Raw genomic sequence first — 20,371 nt, forward strand, 5'->3', positions numbered from 1 at the left:
TAATTACCCAATTCAACTTAAGAATCCTGAGTGCATTTAATAAAAATGTATTTATTACCTACTACATGTCAGATACAGTGCTAGGTGCTAAAAAAGGTTTGATGAAAGGCTTATTTTCATCATTCAGCAGTATGAAACCCAACAGATTTGGAGGAGGTTGAGGGGGGTGGAAAGGAGATGAGTTGAAGAAGCATGGTTGTGAAAAAACAAACCAATGAACAGAAAACAAAATTACTGAGAAGTTCACCAAACAAATGATGGAAGCAAAATGGCTGATGCACTATGTAGAACCCAGATTAAAGGAGGCAGAAAGGATATTTCACAAATAACTGAGTTTAAGCATTGGACAATTTAAATATCTTTAATATAACCTCAATAAAAGAGCTTTGATGCATGCCTTCAATTTCCAGTTTATAATGATTTTAGTTAAGTTTAAAATTATTTATGCTTTGTATTCAAAAATATGTAATCTAAATTTAAAATTTACTGAATTCCTAGATGATGTAAATACTTATAACTTTTCGGGTTCTCACCACTTCTTGGAATATAATTTAATACTGAAAGAATTACAGAAAATTTATAATTAAAAATTTAGGCAACTGGGGTATTGATTGGAAAGAGACCTGAGGAAAATTTCCAGGGTAAGGGAGATGTTCTATATCTTGATTACAGTATAGATCTATAAATATTCTATATATATTTTATATATATTTTATATATATATATATATTTTGACATATATATATATATATATCATTGAACTATAAACTTAAAGATCAGTGCATTTTAGTGTTTGTATTCTACTATAATTAATGACACACACACTATGTGCACACATCCTATCTAATAAAAGAGTAATATGCAAATTAACATCACTCTGCTACACCCACAAGCCACACCCACCAACCACGCCCACCAGCCAATCAGGAGTGAATATGCAAATAAACCCAACCAAGATGGCTACGGCCACAGAGAGCAGGAGGGAGGCTTGGGTTTCCCCAGCAATGGAGGAAGCCAAGCTTTCCGCCTGCCCTTGCCGGCCTAGGCCTCTGCTCAAGGCTACAAAGTTTCAATGATAGAAGATACATAAACCCAAACAGAAATGGCGGCAGCCACGGAGCTGGAAAGAGCAGGAGGCTAGGGTTGCCCCAGGCGATGGAGGAAGCCAAGCTTTCTGCACACCCTGGCCGGCCCAGGCCTCCGCTTAAGGCTACGAAGTTTCAATTATAGAAGACACATAAATCCCCAACAGAAATGACTGCCGCCACGGAGCAAGCAGAAGGCTTGGCTCTGCTCCAGGCTACAAAGTTTCAATTGTAGAAGATAAATAAACCCCAGATACCAGGGCCTCCGCTTGGGTCGCCAGGAGGCGTGGCCGGCCTGCAAACCACCACAGGCCCCTCGCCCAGGCCACCCCACACCCCAAGGGAACCCCCACCCTGATCTGGGACATCCTTCAGGGCAAACCAGCTGCCCCCCACCTGTGCACCAGGCCTCTATCCTATCTAATAAAAGAGTAATATGGAGATTGACCATCACTCCAACACACAAGATGGCTGCCCCCATGTGGTCAAAGATCCTGCCCCCATGTGGACACAAGATGGCCACCACAAGATGGCCAGCGGGGGAGGGCAGTTGGAAGGGACCAGGCCTGCAAGGGAGGGCAGTTGGGGGCAATCAAGCCTGTAGGGGAAGGCAGTTAGGGGTGACCAAGCCGGCAGAGGAGGGAAGTTGGGGGTGACCAGGCCTGCAGGGAAAGGCAGTTGGGAGGGACCCAGGCCTGCAGGGGAGAGCAGTTAGGGTTGACCAAGCCTGCAGGGGAGGGCAGTTAGGGGCAAACAGGCTGGCAGGGGAACAGTTAGGCATCAATCAGGCTGGCAGGAGAGTGGTTAGGGGGTGATCAGGCTGGCAGGCAGAAGCAGTCAGGGGCAATTAGGAAGGCAGGCAGGAGAGCAGTTGGGAGCCAGCAGTCCTGGATTGTGAGAGGGATGTCCGACTGCCCACTGGAATCGGGCCTAAATGGGCAGTCGGACATCCCTCGAGGGGTCCCAGATTGGAGAGGGTGAAGGCTGGGCTGAGGGTCACCCCCCCCTCCAGTGCACGAATTTCGTGCACCGGGCCTCTAGTCTATAATAACAAAAGCATAATATGCTAATTAGACTGGATGTCCTTCCAGACGTCCAAAGCCAGGTCTGCGAGGGAAGCCCGGGTCCCAGGTGCCAGAGGGAAGCCGGTGCCAGCAGCTGGGGGAAGGAAGGCCTACTCTTGCACAAATTTTGTGCATCGGGCCTCTAGTTGATTCATATATTCTTTTGAATTATAGGCAACTGGTCCTCAAAGGCAACTGAAAAGATACCTATTAGAAGCAAGATGACAATTTAAGTGAGGTAATATAAAACATAATCTTTGCTTTGCTCTTAACTCATCTATGGATTGTTTCATTATATGAAAACTATATTCCTAATTTTAATTCATAATTCAATCTATTCATTTAAGATGATATACAATCTTAATTCTAATTTAATTTTTCAAATTCCATGAAACAAAGATAAGTAAAATGTCTATTTTATTTAAGAGTTTTATCTTTATAAGAAGTACCATAGAAGGTGACTAAATTTATAAGCTCTAATTATGGATTAGCTTTACTTAATTCACTAAATACACTAATAATTTGAAAGAAAAATCTTTGCATCTCATTTAAATAATCTACACTACTTCTTAAGATTATGCATCTAACCACCCTCCAAAAAAGTAGGTTAAATTAAAAATAAACAACTTTAGTTGAGAAGACACACTAACTGAAATACTTCTAAATTTATGTTTAAAGATGAAAAGAACAAAAATAATCATTTAAATCAGATTCCTATGCAATAGTACATACAAGTCCTGCATTTTAGAAATAAAATATCACTCTGAGAAATCTTTCTGTTTTTACAGGCATTCCTTTCTAAATGTCAGGCAAACATTTTTATAGGCCATTTTCCTCACATACAGACAGCACATGATATACAGAATAAATCAGAGGCCAAAAAAGAAAAGCGATTTATCTTTAAAACATGAGGACATTTTTATCTCTTCTTTAAAGGATTTGTGGCTCTGCAGGTTAATTAGTCCCTCACAATGGATATTATGGCATCTTATCCATGAAACACAGCCAATATTACTTTTTCTTCATTACTATATTATTAAATGAACGACATAACTTGTGATCCTAAGAACTTTTAAATTTTAACATAGTTTTTGAATCTAAGATCATATTATCCAAAAGATGGTGTTGACAATAGCCTAAGAAAGCTTTAATTATCAGCAACCCCACCATTTCTCTCAGGATTGAGGTTTACAATACATATCTTTTTTAAACAATAGCTTTCAGAGGGAACATCTTTGATTATGTAATATCTAATCTTAATTTTGTGAACTCTGTAAGTATAGTGATTGTGTCCATTTATATTAGGTTCTTCAGAACCTAAACCACATTAGGTGCTTAATAAATGTCAACTCATTAAATGACTGCAGTTCATTAAAAGCTAAATAAAAGACTGCAAGATAAAGGCAGCAAAGGGTAGAGAGAGGGAATCCTGTCTAATAAAGAGGGAATATGCTAATTGACCATCACTCCATCACAAAGATGGCTGCACCCACAGCTGAGGCCAAGTTCCCATAAGGAGCCTTAATGAGCAATCAGCAGGGACCTGAGGCTACGCCCTCCCCCATGGGGCTTGACAGGGGACCTCAGGCCACGCCCCCCACCAGGCGGGGCTTGACAGGGGACCTCAAGGTGCTGCGCTTCCCATCCTGGTGCTGGGCTAGGGGACCTCAGGCTGCTCCCCTCGCCCCAGCACCAGGCTGGGGGACCTTAGGCCACGCCCCCCACCAGGTGGGGCTTGACAGGGGACTTCAAGCCCCGCCCCCCACCCTGGCATCAGGCAGGGGGACCTCAGACCGCACCCCCCCGCCCCAGCACCGGGCCAGGGGACTTGAGGCTGCGACCCCCTGCCTGGCGGGGCTTGACAGGGGACCTCAAGGTGCATCCCCAGTGCTGGGTCGGGGGAACTCAGGCCACGCCCCCCGCCCTGCGGGGCTTGACGGGGGACCCGAGGCTGTGCCCCCCATCCCGGTGCTGGGTCAGGGGACCTGAGGCTGCACCCCCCCGCCTGGAGGGGCTTGACGGGGGAACTCAGGCCATGCCCCCCACCCAGCGGGGCTTGACAGGGGATCTCAGGCCGTGTCCCCCACCTGGCGGGGCTTGACGAGGGACCTCAAGGCACACCCCCGCCCCGGTATGAGCTGGGGGACCTCAGGCCACATCCCCTGTCCTGGCGCTGGGTCAAGGGATCTGAGGCTACATCCCCTGCCCAGTGGGGCTTGACAAGGGTGGGACTGGCCAGGTCTGGATCTAGCCCAATGGGGGAGGGGGGGCGGCCGGGTCTGGGTCTCTCACGATTTTGAGGCGCATGTGAGTGGGTGGGGACTTGACTCTGGGTCCCATGGTGCGCCCCAGACTCTGATAGGAGGAAGGTTTTCATATACATTTTACTAATTTTCTTTCATCTCTATGACACTTCTATTATAGAGAAAGGGCAAACAGCAATATTAAATTATTTCCTCTAATTAATCCCCTTTTAATGTGCACGAATTTTGTGCACCGGGCCACTAGTAAAAAAGAATACTAAATGGAAATGAAAATAGTTACTTCCTGTATATGAACTTCGGGAAGTCATTCAGTACTCCTGTTGTCTCAGTTTCATTTATTAAACAAAAAAGCTGAACAAGATTATCTCTAATATCTACTTTAAAAAATTTTAAGTAAAATGGTCATCATTCTATGTATAAATATTCTCATAGACTAAACACTCTCTTAACCAAACTTCACTGAACCAAATCACCAAATTAACCAAAGTTTTCTACCACTCTGAAAAACAACAGTCTGAGCCAAGGTTGTCAAACTTCAATGGGTCTTAAATAATCTGTTGAAACACAGATTGCTGAGTCCCACCTCTGGAGTTTCTGATTCGGCATGTCTGGGTTAAGATCCATGAAGTTACAATGCTAACAAGTTCCCAGGTGATGCTGATGCTTTTGGTCCAGAGATATCACTTTTGAGAAAGCGCTGCTATATAGTAAGTGCCCATTTTATCCCCCTTCCTATCAGTTGAGCTATTTGATTAGCAAAGATCAGTTTCCCACACCTATATAGTCCAGTTGAAATTGTTTGTTATAGTTAAATAGCGAATTAAATATTATGTAAATGTATAGTGGGGTGTCATTTTCAAATTACCTATTGAATTTGATGTGAGAATCCTGTAAAATATTAGGAAATTTTCATAAAAATCTAGGATTTTACATCTCTTCTCAATATAATTTTTTAGTCCAATTAAAAACTAAAAGTAAAAGTAGTAGATGGTAAATCATTGGTGTTGACCATATCATGGGCACAAATGAACATGAAGAAACTTTTGGGGTAATAGATATATTCATTATCTTGAGTGTGGAAATGTAGTGATCATTTCCTGGGTATATATATGTAAAATTTATCAAATTATATACTGTAAAAATATCACTCAAATTAGTTCTAAATTTTGGTGGGTTTTCAAAAGCAAACCCAACACAAAGCAAACCCAATATAAAGAACAAAATACCAATTTCTCTGTAAAGCCTTCCCTGACACCCACAGGCAGGCCTGCTCTTCCTTCCATCCACTTTAGTTTACTGTATGTCAATTACACCTCAATAAAGTATATAAACAACACACAAGCAAACACATACATACAGACCTAACCAAACTGCTAAAATTAATAAGACAGACAAAACCAAATTTTATGAGGACATGAAACAACCATAATTCTCATATATTTTTGGTAGAATGCAAAATGGTCTTAACACTCTGATAAAAGATTTGGCAATTTTTTATAAAACTAAACATACATCAGCTCTATGACCAAGTAATTCCATTCCTTATTATTTACCCAAAAGAAATGAAAACACAAGAGATTGTTCAAGAAAGTTGTAAATACTTTTATTCATACTAGCTAAACTGGAAACAGTCCAACAGCAGGAGGATGGATAAACAAAATGAAGCATCTATTTCTATACACTGGAATAGTGAAAAGGCAAAACTAATCTCTGACATAAGAAGCAGAAAAATGATTGCCTCTTGTGGCTAATGACAGGACTAGAAATGAAGACATTTTCTGAGATGATGATAATATTCTATATCTTGAGAGGGTTTATTTTACTTATACAGAGATGTACATTTGTCAAAATTCATAGAATGGTGAGTCTACTTAAGATTTGTGCAATTCATTGTAAATTTTATTTCAAAATGAATAAAATAATTGTAAATAAATATAGAACTCTAATGACATGCATGCTCAAGTATTTGGGGATAGAATATACTAATATCTGCGACTTTAAAATGCATCCAAAAGATGGCTTGATGGATGGATAGATATGTGATAAAGGCATATGTAAAGAAACAGAAAATTAACAGAATCTAAGTGGTGAGTATTCATTGTACAGTTCTTCCCATCCTTCTTTATGTTTGAAAAGTTTCATAATAAGATTTTGGGGGGAAAATCAGCTTGTAAGGTAGTAGTGATTCCACCTTTTGCATATTTATATATGTCTGGGTGTTCATGGACATGCATATGTGAATTATATGTTATGCATATATTTAGGTATGTTGTACCATGCTCACTGTCAATCAGATCCTTCCAATTCACTTAAAAAAAAAACACACACACACAAGTTCCTCCTATTCCTTAATGATACAAAACAAACAAAAAAGAAACTCCCTCAAAATCCCATCCTCTTCAGCTACTAGTAGGTCTCTTTTGTTTCCTTTCAAAACCATATTTCTTAAAGAGGTGAGGCTACTCGCTGTGTCCATATCTTCACCTACTTCTTCCTGGCTTGTAACTCCAAAATTCCAGCAAAATGGCTTTTGCTCAAGATAACAATGATTTCCATGTCACTAGATCAAAGAAACATTTTTTAATCCTCATCCCTTGAAGAATGAAAAATATTAAATTTGCCTACTTTTAAATCTGAAATGAGGGAGGCAAATTTTATTTGGTATAGAAAGCAAGCTTTTTTTGGAAGAAGAAGAACTCAATTTCATATTATGGCCAAGTTAGAATGTAAGAAGGGGGAAACTTAAGGGATGATAACAGAAAAATGAAAAAGGAAAAAAATAAAGAAGATAATACTATAGTTCAAACAGTAAATGTCGATGGTCTATTTTCATGGACCTAATTCTACTGCATTTTTAAATACTAGTGACCTCATTAACATCACACTTCTTCAACTGGCTTGTGAAGAAAAGTGAACAACAGTTAATGAGGTCACTAGTTCACTAGTATATAGTCATTACATCTCTAGACTTTATCTTATATGGGTCTCCCAAACTTCCTACTTCCTATTTATGTAGAAACTAGAGGCCTGGTGCATGAAATTCATGCACAGGGGTGGGGGGGGTCCCCTCAGCCCAGCCTGCACCCTCTCCAATCCAGGACCCCTTGGGGGAAGTCCGACTGCCAGTTTAGGCCCAATCGAACATCCCTCTCACAATCCTGGACCACTAACTCATAATTGCTCATGTGCCTGCCTGCCTGGTTGCCCCTAACTGCCCCCCCCCCCACCCGCCGGCCTGATCACCCCTCACTGCCTCTGTGTGCTGGCCTGATCGCCCCTAACTGCCCCCCCATGGCAGCCTGGTTGCCCCTAACTGCCCCCCGCTGCTGGCCAGGTCACCCCCAACTGCCCCCTCCCTGCCAACCTGGTCACCCCACGCAGCCTGCTTGTTCAGTCGTTTGGACGTCCCTCACTAACCCCCCTGCCGGCCTGGTTGCCCCTAACTGCCCCCCTGCTGCCAGCCAGGTCACCCCCAACTGCCCCCTCCCTGCCTGGTCGCCCCACGCAGCCTGCTTGTTTAGTCGTTTGGTCGTCCCTCACTAATCCCCCTGATGGCCTGGTCGTAGGCAGCCATCTTGTGAGGGCGTGAGGGTCAATTTGCATATTACCTCTTTATTATATAGGATTATTCTCTGAATTACAAGAACCAGAGAACTAGGTCACCAAGGAATGGACAATCCAGCTAAAAATAAAAATTAGTAAGAAATTACTTCCTAATCTTCAGGAAATGAGCTCTCAAAGATTTTCATAGCATATAATACAACTCAGAGCCTTCCAATGATTTCAGTGTGTCAGGTAACAAAATTATACAATGAAATCACTTTAAAAATTATTCTATGAAATATAAAATACAGGAATTTCTTTGTAACATGGGCTTCACAGATGAAAACTAAACTTGAGCCTAAAACTTGCAGAAGAATTTGAACTGTACTTAGTTTTAAGGTAGGGTTCCCAAACTGCAGGTCACTTTTTGTAGCACCCTCACCTTTCTGACTTTGAAGATGCAACAAGCATTGGCTAGTCCAGGGGTGGGCAAACTTTTTGACTCGAGGGCCACAATGGGTTCTTAAACTGGACCGGAGGGCCAAAACAAAAGCATGGATGGAGTGTTTGTGTGAACTAATATAAATTCAAAGTAAAGGAGCGGAGGGGAGAACAAGAGAACCCTCCGCTCTTTCGGCTCCGCGGGCCGGATAGAACAGCCGAACGGGCCGGATCCGGCCCGCGGGCCGTAGTTTGCCTACGGCTGGGCTAGTCAAAGAAGTGTAGGAAAGAAAATTCTAGTGTGGGCAAAAGCAGTAAAAGTGTATGTAAAGAGTTACAAAAGGGCTTTATGGTTTATTTTCCTCTAGTATCTATCTATATATCTTAGTCACAGACAGTAGTTTCTGAAAGGCATTCTTTATTCTTGCCACCTGTTCTGAGAAAGCAAATTCATTTATTCCAGGAAGTGGGTGCTCCCTACTCCAAGGGAGGACTGCAGCATTGTGAGAGACAGAGACAGATGACCCTGCTAAACTGTACCTGAATTTGTGACCCACAAAAACTACAGTATGATGAACGTGCATCATTTTTAAGCTACCAAATTTTGGTGTAATTTGTTACGTAACAATAGATAACTAATGTAGATCTTCTCAGCAGAAATGCATATATAGTACATGAAGATCCCAGCTCACATTTTAAGGAAATAGGACGTCTCTCTGAAGTCCACCAATAGAACTCCTAGTGGCCCAGGGATCCTAGCCTAGGAAACTTCTGATGCAATAGGCACAAAAGGTCTGTAAGAATAAATTTAACAATGCTATCCAGCTCAATACATATCAGACTACTTTCCTTCCATAAAGTATTACTAAGAAAGTTAAATATAATTGACTAGAGGCCCAGTGCACGAAATTCGTGCATGGGGGTGTGTGTCCCTCAGCCCAGCCTGCACCCTCTCCAATCTGGGACCCCTCGAGGGATGTCCGACTGCCCGTTTAGGCCCGATCCCACTGGGATCGGGCCTAAACGGGCAGTCGGATATCCCTTTCACAATACAGGACTGCTGGCTCCCAACTGCTCACCTGCCTGCCTTCCTGATTGCCCCAACCCCGCTTCTTCCTACCAGCCTGATCACCCCCTAACCACTCCCCTGCCAGCCTGATTGATCTTAACTGCTCCCCTGCCAGCCTGTTTGCCCCTAACTGCCCTCCCCTGCAGGCCTGGTCACTCCTAACTGCTCTCCCCTGCAGGCCTGGGTCCCCCCCAACTGCCCTTCCCTTCAGGCCCAGTCGCCCCGAACTTCCCTCCTTTGCCGGCCTGGTCACCCCTAACTGCCCTCCCCTGCAGGTTTGATCGCCCCCAACTGCACACCCTTGCAGGCCTGGTCCCTCCCAACTGCCCTCCCCTGCTGGCCTGATCACCCACAACTGCCCTCCCTTGCAGGCCTGGTCCCTCCCAACTGTCCTACCCTGCTGGCCATCTTGTGGTGGCCATCTTGTGTCCACATGGGGACAGCCATCTTGTGTGCTGGAATAATGGTCAATTTGCATATTACTCTTTTATTAGATAGGATACCTTACTACTAGTATTACTAAAGGTAAAATCAAGCCAAAACATTATTTTGAATAATCTACCTAATAAAATAGTAACATGCTAATTGACCGTACCTTTGAGACACCCACCAGCCAATCAGGAGTGAGTATGCAAATTAACCCAACAAAGATGGCAGGTTAATTTGCATACACAGGCACCAAGTGGCCAGGGACGGGGCGACAACACAGGCGTTCCGCACCAACCCAGCTGCTCCGGGCCTCTGGGTAGCGTGGGAAGGCAGAAAGGTGGCTCCGGGCCGGAGCGGAAAGGCTGCTCCAGCCAGAGCGAAGGCGGTGTTGGCAGCAGAGGAATGAAGGCCCTTTCTTGCACGAATCTTCATTCGTGCATCGGGCCACTAGTCCTATCTAATAAAGAGGGAATATGCTAATTGACCTTCATGCCCTCACAAAGATGGCGGAGCCCACAGCCAGTAAGGAGGGAATATGCTAACTAACTGCCATGCCCTCAAAGATGGCAGCGCCCACAGCCACAAGATGGTGGCGCCCAGTCCCCTCAGCCCCGCCAGGGCAGCAGGCACACGGCATGGCCAGGCCTGCCCCCAGGGTGGGTCCAGCCACTCCACCGCCTGCCTCCAGAGTCCTCCAGTCTCCTCAGCCCCAGCCACCCAGGGCCAGCCCAAGGCGCAGGCAAGCTCGGATGTCAGCTGCCCAGCTGCCCAGGGCTGGCCCAAGGTGCAGGCAAGCCTCAGATGGCGGCTTCCCAGCTGCCCAGGGCCGCCCAAGGCTCAGGTAACCAGGGCCAGCCGAGCCTTGTGCTGCCGGCAGTGGCAGCAGCAGAGGTGTGATGGGGGCATCGCCTTCCCCTGATTGCCGGGTCACCTCCCACCCCTGAGGGCTCCTGGACTGTGAGAGGGGGCAGAACCGGGCCTCTAGTATATTTCATAAATGCTAAGTAATTTCTGAGCATAAAATAATGATTAAGGCACTGTCCTTAACTTTAAGGACTTTACTGTCAGGTGGGTGACACATACACACACTAGCTATCATAAGAACTGAGAGTAAAAACAAGAGATTTCCATATGGTACCTACTCATGTTTATAATAAAATGACTTTATGGAATATTAATTATAAAGTAATTAATTACCTGTACTGTTTTTCCAAGTCCCATATCATCACCAAGAATACACCCTCTTCCTTGGATGAAGTGTCCATAAAGAAACTGGGCTCCTTCCCTTTGATAGTCTCTCAAATACCTATTAATAGTGTAAGGAATAGAATCTCCATCTTCAGATAACTGAAAAGCAACAGCAGACGATGGAAATTTTCGATCTGGGAAAAAAGGTTTTTCTAAATCTTCATCATCAAATATGAAATTCCTGGAGCAATCTTTAACAGATTTTACTTCTTGAAGTCTTTTAAGAGGTACTTTCCTTTCTTGAAAATCTGAATATAAGATGATTGCAAATGACTTCCCATTTTCATCCACTATGATAGATTTTATACTTGCTTCACAAAGTTTTTCATTACCTGGAGAAGGGACAAGACATCTTTCTCCTGGGTGCCATATGTCTGTAATAATAAAGAAGAAAATAAAGTTTCCAAATCTAGCTTATAAAGTACCACCTCGTTTATCCACTGCTACGAGAAAAAATTACCTCACATAAATACTCTTTCCAAATAACGGAAACAAGATAAATTATACATATAACATGTGTAAATATTTTTCTTAAATATATCATCAGACATCCTATACAAAGGAGAATAAAGGGTACATAATCTATTTTCAGATGTTCTCACTCTGGTTGCATCATAATCTTCCCATACATGCTTGGACATTACCTCTGTTGATTCTGATTCCGTGGATATAGGCCATGGGCATCGGTTTTATTACTTTGTTTGATGTTTATTGTTGAATTCAAAAGTTAATTCTGCTCCACAGCCAGGGCTGAGAACCACTGATTTAAATATCCATGATGACTCATTAACACACATATTATTCATGATATGGTAGAGTAATAGAGAATAGGACTTAGTAAGGAGTAAACTAAAATCCTCTGGACAGCCATGCTTTTGTAATTCTATCTTCTTTTTCATAGTTACTCCATCTTCTTTCTCTGGAGACAGCTGTTTCTTCTCACTGTCAATACTGCTGCTTCTAAACTGTTGTCTTATGTGTATGTATAAAACTAACCAAGAGAACCCCCAATTCAGTGATGTGTACCAGCTTTGTCAAGGTTTTTTCCTTCTAGGTTTTGAAGAGTTAAGATTATTAAAAGACAGATAAATTCTAAGATCTCTTTTTGCTCAGATTCTATTACTTTTTGAAGAGTCTGACCTGTATATACATGAATTTATTCTGTACTCAACTGTACTAGTACAGCTGTTTTATTTTCTATTCAGAAAATATAGCACTATGATTGGGGAGGGGAGTCTCTATAGAGTATACTATTGGTACAATTAAAAAGTACCAAATAGAGGAAATTAAGTAAAAACAATTTTACCAATGAAATTTCTTATAGCAAGAACCCCAGAGGAATTATTTGGCTACAATGGTAAGAACAGTAGGAATTACTTTTCTCACATTTCTCAGTGAGATTGGATAGCGATTGCTAGTTTGCTAGGTCTTCTTAATGATTTCAAGTTAGGTTTTGATAAAAATTTATGATTATAATATGACTAGTATGTCTATATTCTCTCAAGAATAGCTCATTATGCTATTTCTCATCAGCTGTTCTTTAAAAGTAAAACCATTATTCCCAGTAATTCTGGTGAGACTGTTTTGCATAACAATCAGAAGTACACAGAGAAAAATTTGTTCTCCCACTCTAATATTTGGATCCAAAATATTTGAGAACTGCTAACGTTATTCTAAAAGACGAAGTTTAAATGTGACTTTAAAACTTTGATCCACTGTACAGGGACTAACACATAGATCAATAGGCCCTATTTTCAAAATAGTAACTCTTTGGACCTTAAAACATAAATTAACCCTTATAGCAATTCTTAATACATTATATCTGTTTCACATGATTTGTCTACTCAGCAAATGCCTTCTAATTTTTAAAGACCTAAAACTTATTAATTTTTTTTATTATTCAACACCTATGACTTGACACCAATTATTAACTAGATACTAATCCAAACAATGGGTACAACATTTTAAAAACCAGTATAAAAAATTATGATGATTTGGCACACCCGCTCTGGAGCGCACCTGTGCCTTTCCCTGCCCCCTCCCCCAGACATGCATCTCTCGAAACAACCAGGGCAGCAATGGGCAGGGGCAGTTCATCCCAGGCTAAACCGGACCCTGTCCCCAAGGCCCCCTTTTTTGATGTCTTAGTGAACCAAAGCAGACCAGCCTAGGCTCATTTCCCCACCTAGTCCTTCTCCTGTTTTCACAGGCCCTTCCTTGTTTCACTGTCTCAGCTTTAATAATCATCCTTTAAAATTAAGAAAAAATTATAGTGATTAAACCTTTCTGAATCTCATTAAATGGCATCATCGTGTAACCAACTTTTCAAGGTATAAAACCTTTAGTCTGCCCTTATTCCTCTTTTTATACTACTCCCTACATCCAATCCATCAGAATGTCTTGCTGTTTCTACCTAAAAAATGTATTACTTTTCTCCATGACACAACTGTTGCCAAACTATTCTGTAGAGCAGGGGTGGGCAAACTTTTTGACTCGAGGGCCACAATGGGTTCTTAAACTGGACCGGAGGGCCGGAACAAAAGCATGGATGGAGTGTCTGTGTGAACTAATATAAATTCAAAGTAAAGGAGCGGAGGGGAGAGCAAGAGAACCGGATAGAACAGCCGGATCCAGCCCGGGGGCCATAGTTTGCCCAAGGCTGCTGTAGAGTCTGATTTTAGCTACTTGTTATTTTAGATCTTGCAGGCCTTGCCCTTGTAAAGTAAAAGCAGCCAGACAACACATTAAATATTTGGCTATGGCTGTGTTCCAATAAGACTTTATCTACAAAAACAAGTGTGCCAGATTTGTTCCACAACCATAGTTTGCTTACTTCCGCCCTATAATATGCCAGCTTTGGCTTTCTCCTCAATTACTGCTATAGGCTCCCAACCATTCTCTCTGCAGCCACTATTTCCCCTACAATCCATTTTCCATATAGCAGCAATATTGACTATTTTAAAATACAAATTATTAGCAAATCTTTAACTTAAAATCTTTCGATAACCATCCGTGGCACATAGCCCCTGTATGATCTGCCTCTACTTACTTCTCCAACTTACCCTTGATTCAAACATGCTAAGCATGTCTTCTCTCAGCTGTTTTTATGTCATCTCCTCCGAGATTTTGTCTCTGACCACCTTATTTAAAGTAGGGTACTCCATTACTCTCTAGCTCATTATTTTATTGCCTCCACCATACTTATCACAATGTTTCTCATGTTTACTTGTTTTTATCTGTCTTTCCCACTAGAAAATAACTTCTCAAAGAAAATGTCTGTATTGTTCTAAATTTTATCCCCAGGACCAGCACATAGTAGGCATTCAATAAACATGTGCTGAATTTATTAACGTAAACACATCCTTGATCTCACAGATCCTTGATATTTACTGAGGGAGACAGCTACTAAAAGTTTACAAACATGAAACTGTCGTAAGTACTCTGGAAGAAGAGAACAGTATGCTATGTATAAGAAAAGTATTGAGGAAACAAGTAACAGGGAAAAAGGTCTAAGAAGAGTTTGTCAGTCAGAGGATACAGCATGGGAAGAAGCCTTATGGGCCTCACACAAAAAATTATGGAATTCCATTTGGTTCCTGAGTTTGGCTAATTTCTAAAACTAAATAGTTAAGTTTGAGCTAGGGCTGGGATCATTCAGGATTCAAACTCCAGAATAAATCGCTTAAATTGGGAGGATTTCATGTTGGATTGAATGGTGTGGGGGGAGGCCTGGGGGAGGGTTAGTGCAAGGCTTCTTATGATCTGGTCTGTTTTCCTCTTTAACTTCATTTCCTACCAGCTCTCCCTCTTGCATTCCAAACTGGCCTCCTTGCTATTCCTCACCATGGCAAGCATGCTCCCACCTCAGGGCCCTTGAGCTTTCTGTTTCTTCCACCAACACTCTCCCTAAATACCAGAGTGACTGATGCTTTCTCTTCATTCAGGTCTCTGCTTTAAATGGCATCTCCTCAGAGGTGTCTTCTCTGACCACCCAATCTAAACTAGAAGTCCCTGCCATTCTCTCTTCCTTTACCCTGCTGTATTCCATTTTCAGAGAAAAATATTACATATCTGTTATTGTTTATCTCCTCAACTTAAACATAAGTTCCCTAGAGCAGGGCTTAATTTGTGTTCACCGTTACATCCTGGGCACCTAGAACAATATCTGAAGCTCAAATACTTGTAGAATTAACAACTATTTACATGTAGCTAACATCTGAAGGCTTTATGTGCCAGCATGTGCTTTAGATGTAGCAATTCATTTAAGCTCACAACCACCCTTCCATTACTTCAGGTAAGCAATATTATCAGTTCCATTTTACAAGAGTTGCCAACAGATAAAGGTTAATCAACTTGCCCATGATCACACAGCTAGAAAAAGACAGAGCCTGGATATGAACCAAGGTATCTGATCTTGAAGTTACCATGCTGTACCAGCTCACACATGACTGATCACTTGGTATTGAGTAGCCCCTACTCCTTTTAACTGAGGCATGAGCATCCCAGTCACTATAATCTCCACTTAACAGCTTCATCTATTTATTTCACCTGCCAGGGTTCTATAGGTATTGATATTTGTGGTCCCTAGGTTACAATATTATTAATTTTGGCCTTCAGTTTTGGCTTGTTACATAAACCGCTTTAAATTTTAGCTCTGAATTCACCTATTTAATGAGATCGTGATCGTCCTCAAAGGAAAGCATGTAGACAAACATTGGGCATATTGCTGTTGTTATATCGCTATAATGAAAACTATTAATTCGGGGGCAATGAGGTATCTCAGATGACTTGTGGCAGATAACTAAATCCTATTTAAACGCCCTCTTGGTGACTCTTTAAAAGTGTACTATAAGGCCCTGACTCAATACATTATGTATTAAGCTCTGTGTTATAAAGTAAACTGAACTAAAAATATCAGCCTTTTTCATCAACTTAACAACAAACTTCTACCATTAATAAGAAGAACCAGGACGTACCAGAATAAAGAATAAAAATATCAAACGTTTACTGAGCGCTTATTATGAGCCAGACACTGGGTCACAAGTGCTTTGTATATATCATCCCATTTAATAATCACAAGAACTCAGACAGGATCTCAATTTTACATGCCCAACGTAGCTCAGCAAGTAACTGTCAGAGCCAGTACTCTATCCAAGGGCAGTGTGACAACAGGGTCCGGGTTCTCAGCACCTAACCGCAAAGCATTGGCCCCAGCCTTGGAGAGGGTCACAATCTCCAGCTGTCACTCAGAGGAGCCACCGGGTAAAATCCCAACCCTAGGGGACCAGCAGGAACAGGTCCAACCCGGCCCAGTATAGACGGGTGTCAGCAGAGTGGCAAGCTCAGAGCTTATACCTTTGCCGGCGGTTTCCACTCGGGGCTTCAGGGCGGAGGGATCCATCTGGCCCGGGGGAGGGGCCTGGCAGCCTCCGAGGACCGCGGGAGGAGGCGAGTCCGCAGACCGCGGCCAACACCACCTCCCGCCGCCCTCTGTGCATCGCCCCCCCTAGACCCCGACGCCACCGGGCGAGAAGGAGCAAAAGTGCAGCCTGATACGGTCCAGGGAGAAGGGGTGGTGGCGTCCGAGGCAGTGGCAGAGCCGAAGAGCGCTGTGGAGGCTGACAGGGCGGCGCTCACCTAGTCGTCTGAGGCTCCGCCGCCGAGAGAGAACAGCCGACATGCATGTCGACCCCCTAACCCGCCCTCTTAGGGCGGGCCTCCCTCGACCGCCCATCACAACTTCCAACCCTGACTCGGAAAATCCCGCGAGATCGGGCTTCCGAACTGTCATCGGGATCTCGCGAGAACAAAATCTTGGTTTACTGGGCGGAACAACTTCCCTTCCCTCTTTTCTCCCAGGAGAACTGGAACATAAAAGTTCGCGATAGGGGGAAGTGTAGCGAGGTTAGATGTCGCTCGCTCACGTGGTGCAGGATTTGCTGCTAAGGGAGTCTGGGAGAGGCTTGCGGGCTCGGTCCTGCTGTGGTCCTTTAAGGACGGGTAAGAAGGGTGGTGGCCTGGCAGCAGACGGTCGTCCCCACGATCTGGCTTATATTTGGTGTTTGGTTTCTTTGTTCAAGCTGCAAACCCAGGAACTTTCGGAGGCGAGCGCTTCCCTCCTGGGTGCTGCTTCAGCCCTGTGAGACGCTGACGCCTCGGGACACACGCGGGAGGCTGAGTGAACTTAGCAGCGCGTTTTTCTTGTCATACACTAAGATATAGTAAGTCATAAATACCTAATGGGAGTACAAAACCAGCAACATGTGCCATAAATAGAAGGCAAAGGTAAAAAATGCTATGAAAAATTTAGTGTTTGCATGTATATCTGAAGTCACCAGTGGTTTGTATGGCACAGTACATCTAGTCTGTTTTTTGTAAGCATCTTCAGGGCAGCCTACCGCTCTCGTCAGTTAAACAGGTACTGCGTAACACTGTTCCAGGCTGAATTCATTCAGATTAATACAGATATGCTTCCTTCACTTGTTGGAATATTTTGTATACTGTACAATAGTTCATTGAATTGGGTTAGCCTGAATGGACCTGTATTCGTTTCCTGTGGCTGCTGTACAAGTCACCACAGACTTAAACAGCACAAAGGTATTACCTTATAGAGTATAGACAGCACAGATTTATTATCTTACAGGTCGGTGTGTCAGAAGTCTTAAGTGAGTCTCATTAGGCTAGCTGCAGTCTTTGGAGGCTCTAAGGCAAATCCCTTTTCCAGCTTGACGCAGGCGTCCTCAAACTATGGCCTGCAGGCCACATGCGGCCGGCCGGGTGCCGCTGCCTGTCCTGCTTCGCAGCGGACTTGTCCCGGCCGGCAGTGCGCATAGGAATTTGTTCATAGTTTTTATTTTAAACTATAGTCCGGCCCTCCAATGGTCTGAGGGACAGTGAACTGGCCCCTGTTTAAAAAGTTTGAGGACCCCTGTTAGAGTCTAGACATCATTGGCTCCTGGCCCCTTTCCTCTGGCCTCAAAGCCAATCATGTTGCATCCTTCTGGCCTTCCTGGTTGCAGCTAGGAAAGATTCTTTGATTTTTAAGGGTTCATATAAGACTGGGTCCACCTGAACAATCCAGGGTAATTTTCCCATTTCAAGGTCTGTACCCTTAATCACATTAACAAAGTCTCTTTCCAATGAAGAGCAACATTCATGGGCTTCTAAAATTAGGATGTGAACATCTTTTGGGGGTGGGAGGTGGGGATTAGTATATTCTGCCTACCACAGGGTCCTAATGAGGAAAACTGTATGGCTATTTGCTCGATCAGTATCAGCTTTCATAAAATTTACTAGCAGATAAAAACTTTGTATCTCAGAGAAACATAACTCACCCACTAATTATGTGTAAGATGTTCACTTTCACACATCATTAAGAAGTTATTTATAAAGCCTCACTGCTTCAGTGTCCTGACCCATGACAGCAAAGAGGCTAGTAATAGTAATCCACCTAAAAAGGGTTATTGTAAGAAATAAACATACCTAAAATAGTACCTGGTTATAGTAAGGAATATATGCATTGCTATTACCATTGTTATCAATGGAAAGTTGTAGTCTGCATAGGCTTTGCTTCAGTTTAATATTTTTGGCTAATAGTTGGTATAACATTATAACTTAGATTAGACTTTTGGACTAGATTCTAATTTAAAACACCATGGAGGAGGCTTCATTTTTCTGAGTATTTATCATTTAACATCACCACCATGGCTATGATGCATAGTGAAGCAGAAAATCATGACTAAAAGTATGTTTTAGTGAATTAGATGCCTCATAAATTTAGACATCCTCAAACATTCTCCCCCATTATGCCCCCTTTCTTGCCCCCCAACTTAACAGTGGCTTTAATCTGGGCCCAAAGCAAGAACATCCTTGTTTAGGTGCTGATGTTGTAAACATCCAACACTTATGATGAGTCACTGCAAAGTGAAATTGAAAGTCTTACAAAATATTCAGGAATTCCTGAAATCAATATAAATAATGTTGAATAAATCATATGCAAAGTCATTGGCACAGAAGGATCTAGAAAAAATAAACCTATTAAAACTACTAAAAAGCGGGGGTGGGGGGGCGGCGGGGGTGGAGAACAGATTATGATAGCATAGGAAAGGAAAGGAATAAGAGATGAGTAAGGACAAGGTAGAAATGGTAAATATAGAGGTGTCCTTTTTTTTTATAATAAGTAATCTAAACCTTGAAGTTTAAAAGTCAAGGTTGCACAACAATGAATATACTTAACATTACTGAATGGTACACTTAAAAATGGTTAAGAAGGTAAATTTTATGTTGTTTTTTAACTACAATTAAAACAACTTTGGTCAACAAAAGGACAATTTCAGGCTTAAGCCAGGTATAGTGAAAGATATATAATCAATGGCAAGTTAGTGTTAGGAATATGATGAGTATTATTACATCTTGAACCTTCACCAATGCTGTTTTTACTTCAGACTCTGATCCCGTACTCTAATTTGGAGATGATAAAATAGTTTGATAAATATTAGGGGTTTACTAAGGTCACAAAATCAGAACTAGAACATGTTTCCTGATTCTCATTCTAATATGGGTGTATAAAAATATTTCACAGAAGATAGTTTTAAATTTGAAAAATTAAAATCTGAGATTCTATTTCATATACTATTTCGGATCTCACATCAGGTAATAAGCCTAAAAATCCTTCAACAAAACACCCAAGAACTTCAGGTTGAAATGCTTTTAGGAAAATACTCAAAATGCAAAAAAATATGTAAAATACTCAGAGGCCAAACATAAAGAAGGAGCTGAAAACTCACTTATTAAGCTGGCACTTATGTCACTGCTGTCCTGGAGGCATTTGCCTATCTCAGTTACCAAAAGGTCCATGTTTTAACAGTCTTGTGGGGACAGAAGACATGGTCTTAAGCTCTCATAAGGTCCCAAGATGGACCTGAGATTCTCATTTGATATCAGAAACCTGGAAAGGTGTAAGTTCAAGAAAATGTAATGAAACCAAGGCAGGAAAGAAGAAAAATAAAGCAAAACCATGATTAATAGAAAGCACAAATTAGTAACAGTCTATATATTTATGCAAAAGCAATAAATGTATTAAGCAGATTAATTTTCTTGGTAAAGGTTCTCTCACATTGGATAAAACCTAAATATAGCTGTATGTCATTATAAGATATACATCTGAAAAGTGAAGGCAATAAAGGTTGAAAGTAAAGAAAAAAGATATAATGGAAAAATAGTAAAGAA

At 42.2% G+C, this 20,371-nt stretch overlaps 1 protein-coding gene across 5 annotated transcripts in view; it reads right to left on the minus strand.

Moving 5' to 3' along the window:
* The window catches only part of ERCC6L2 (ERCC excision repair 6 like 2), a gene marked incomplete at its 3' end in the record, with an annotated part of 132,051 nt that extends 115,135 nt beyond the window's left edge, over positions 1-16,916 (minus strand). For 2 of the 5 annotated variants that reach the window (XM_080671043.1, XM_080671042.1), the window contains exons 1-3: positions 16,499-16,898; positions 11,476-11,517; positions 11,093-11,391 (exon numbers count right to left, since the gene is read on the minus strand). In XM_080671043.1, the coding sequence (XP_080527169.1) occupies positions 11,093-11,391; positions 11,476-11,517; positions 16,499-16,544 (387 nt within the window). In that variant the 5' untranslated portion in view covers positions 16,545-16,898. Of the gene's footprint in view, positions 1-11,092; positions 11,518-16,498 lie in introns of all 5 variants that reach the window. The other 3 variants (XM_080671040.1, XM_080671045.1, XM_080671041.1) reach the window with 2 other exon arrangements.
* Between the last annotated feature and the right edge of the window lie 3,455 nt (positions 16,917-20,371).

This window comes from Plecotus auritus (assembly GCF_963455305.1).
Source record: "Plecotus auritus genome assembly, chromosome: 5".
Classification (NCBI taxonomy): domain Eukaryota; kingdom Metazoa; phylum Chordata; class Mammalia; order Chiroptera; family Vespertilionidae; genus Plecotus; species Plecotus auritus.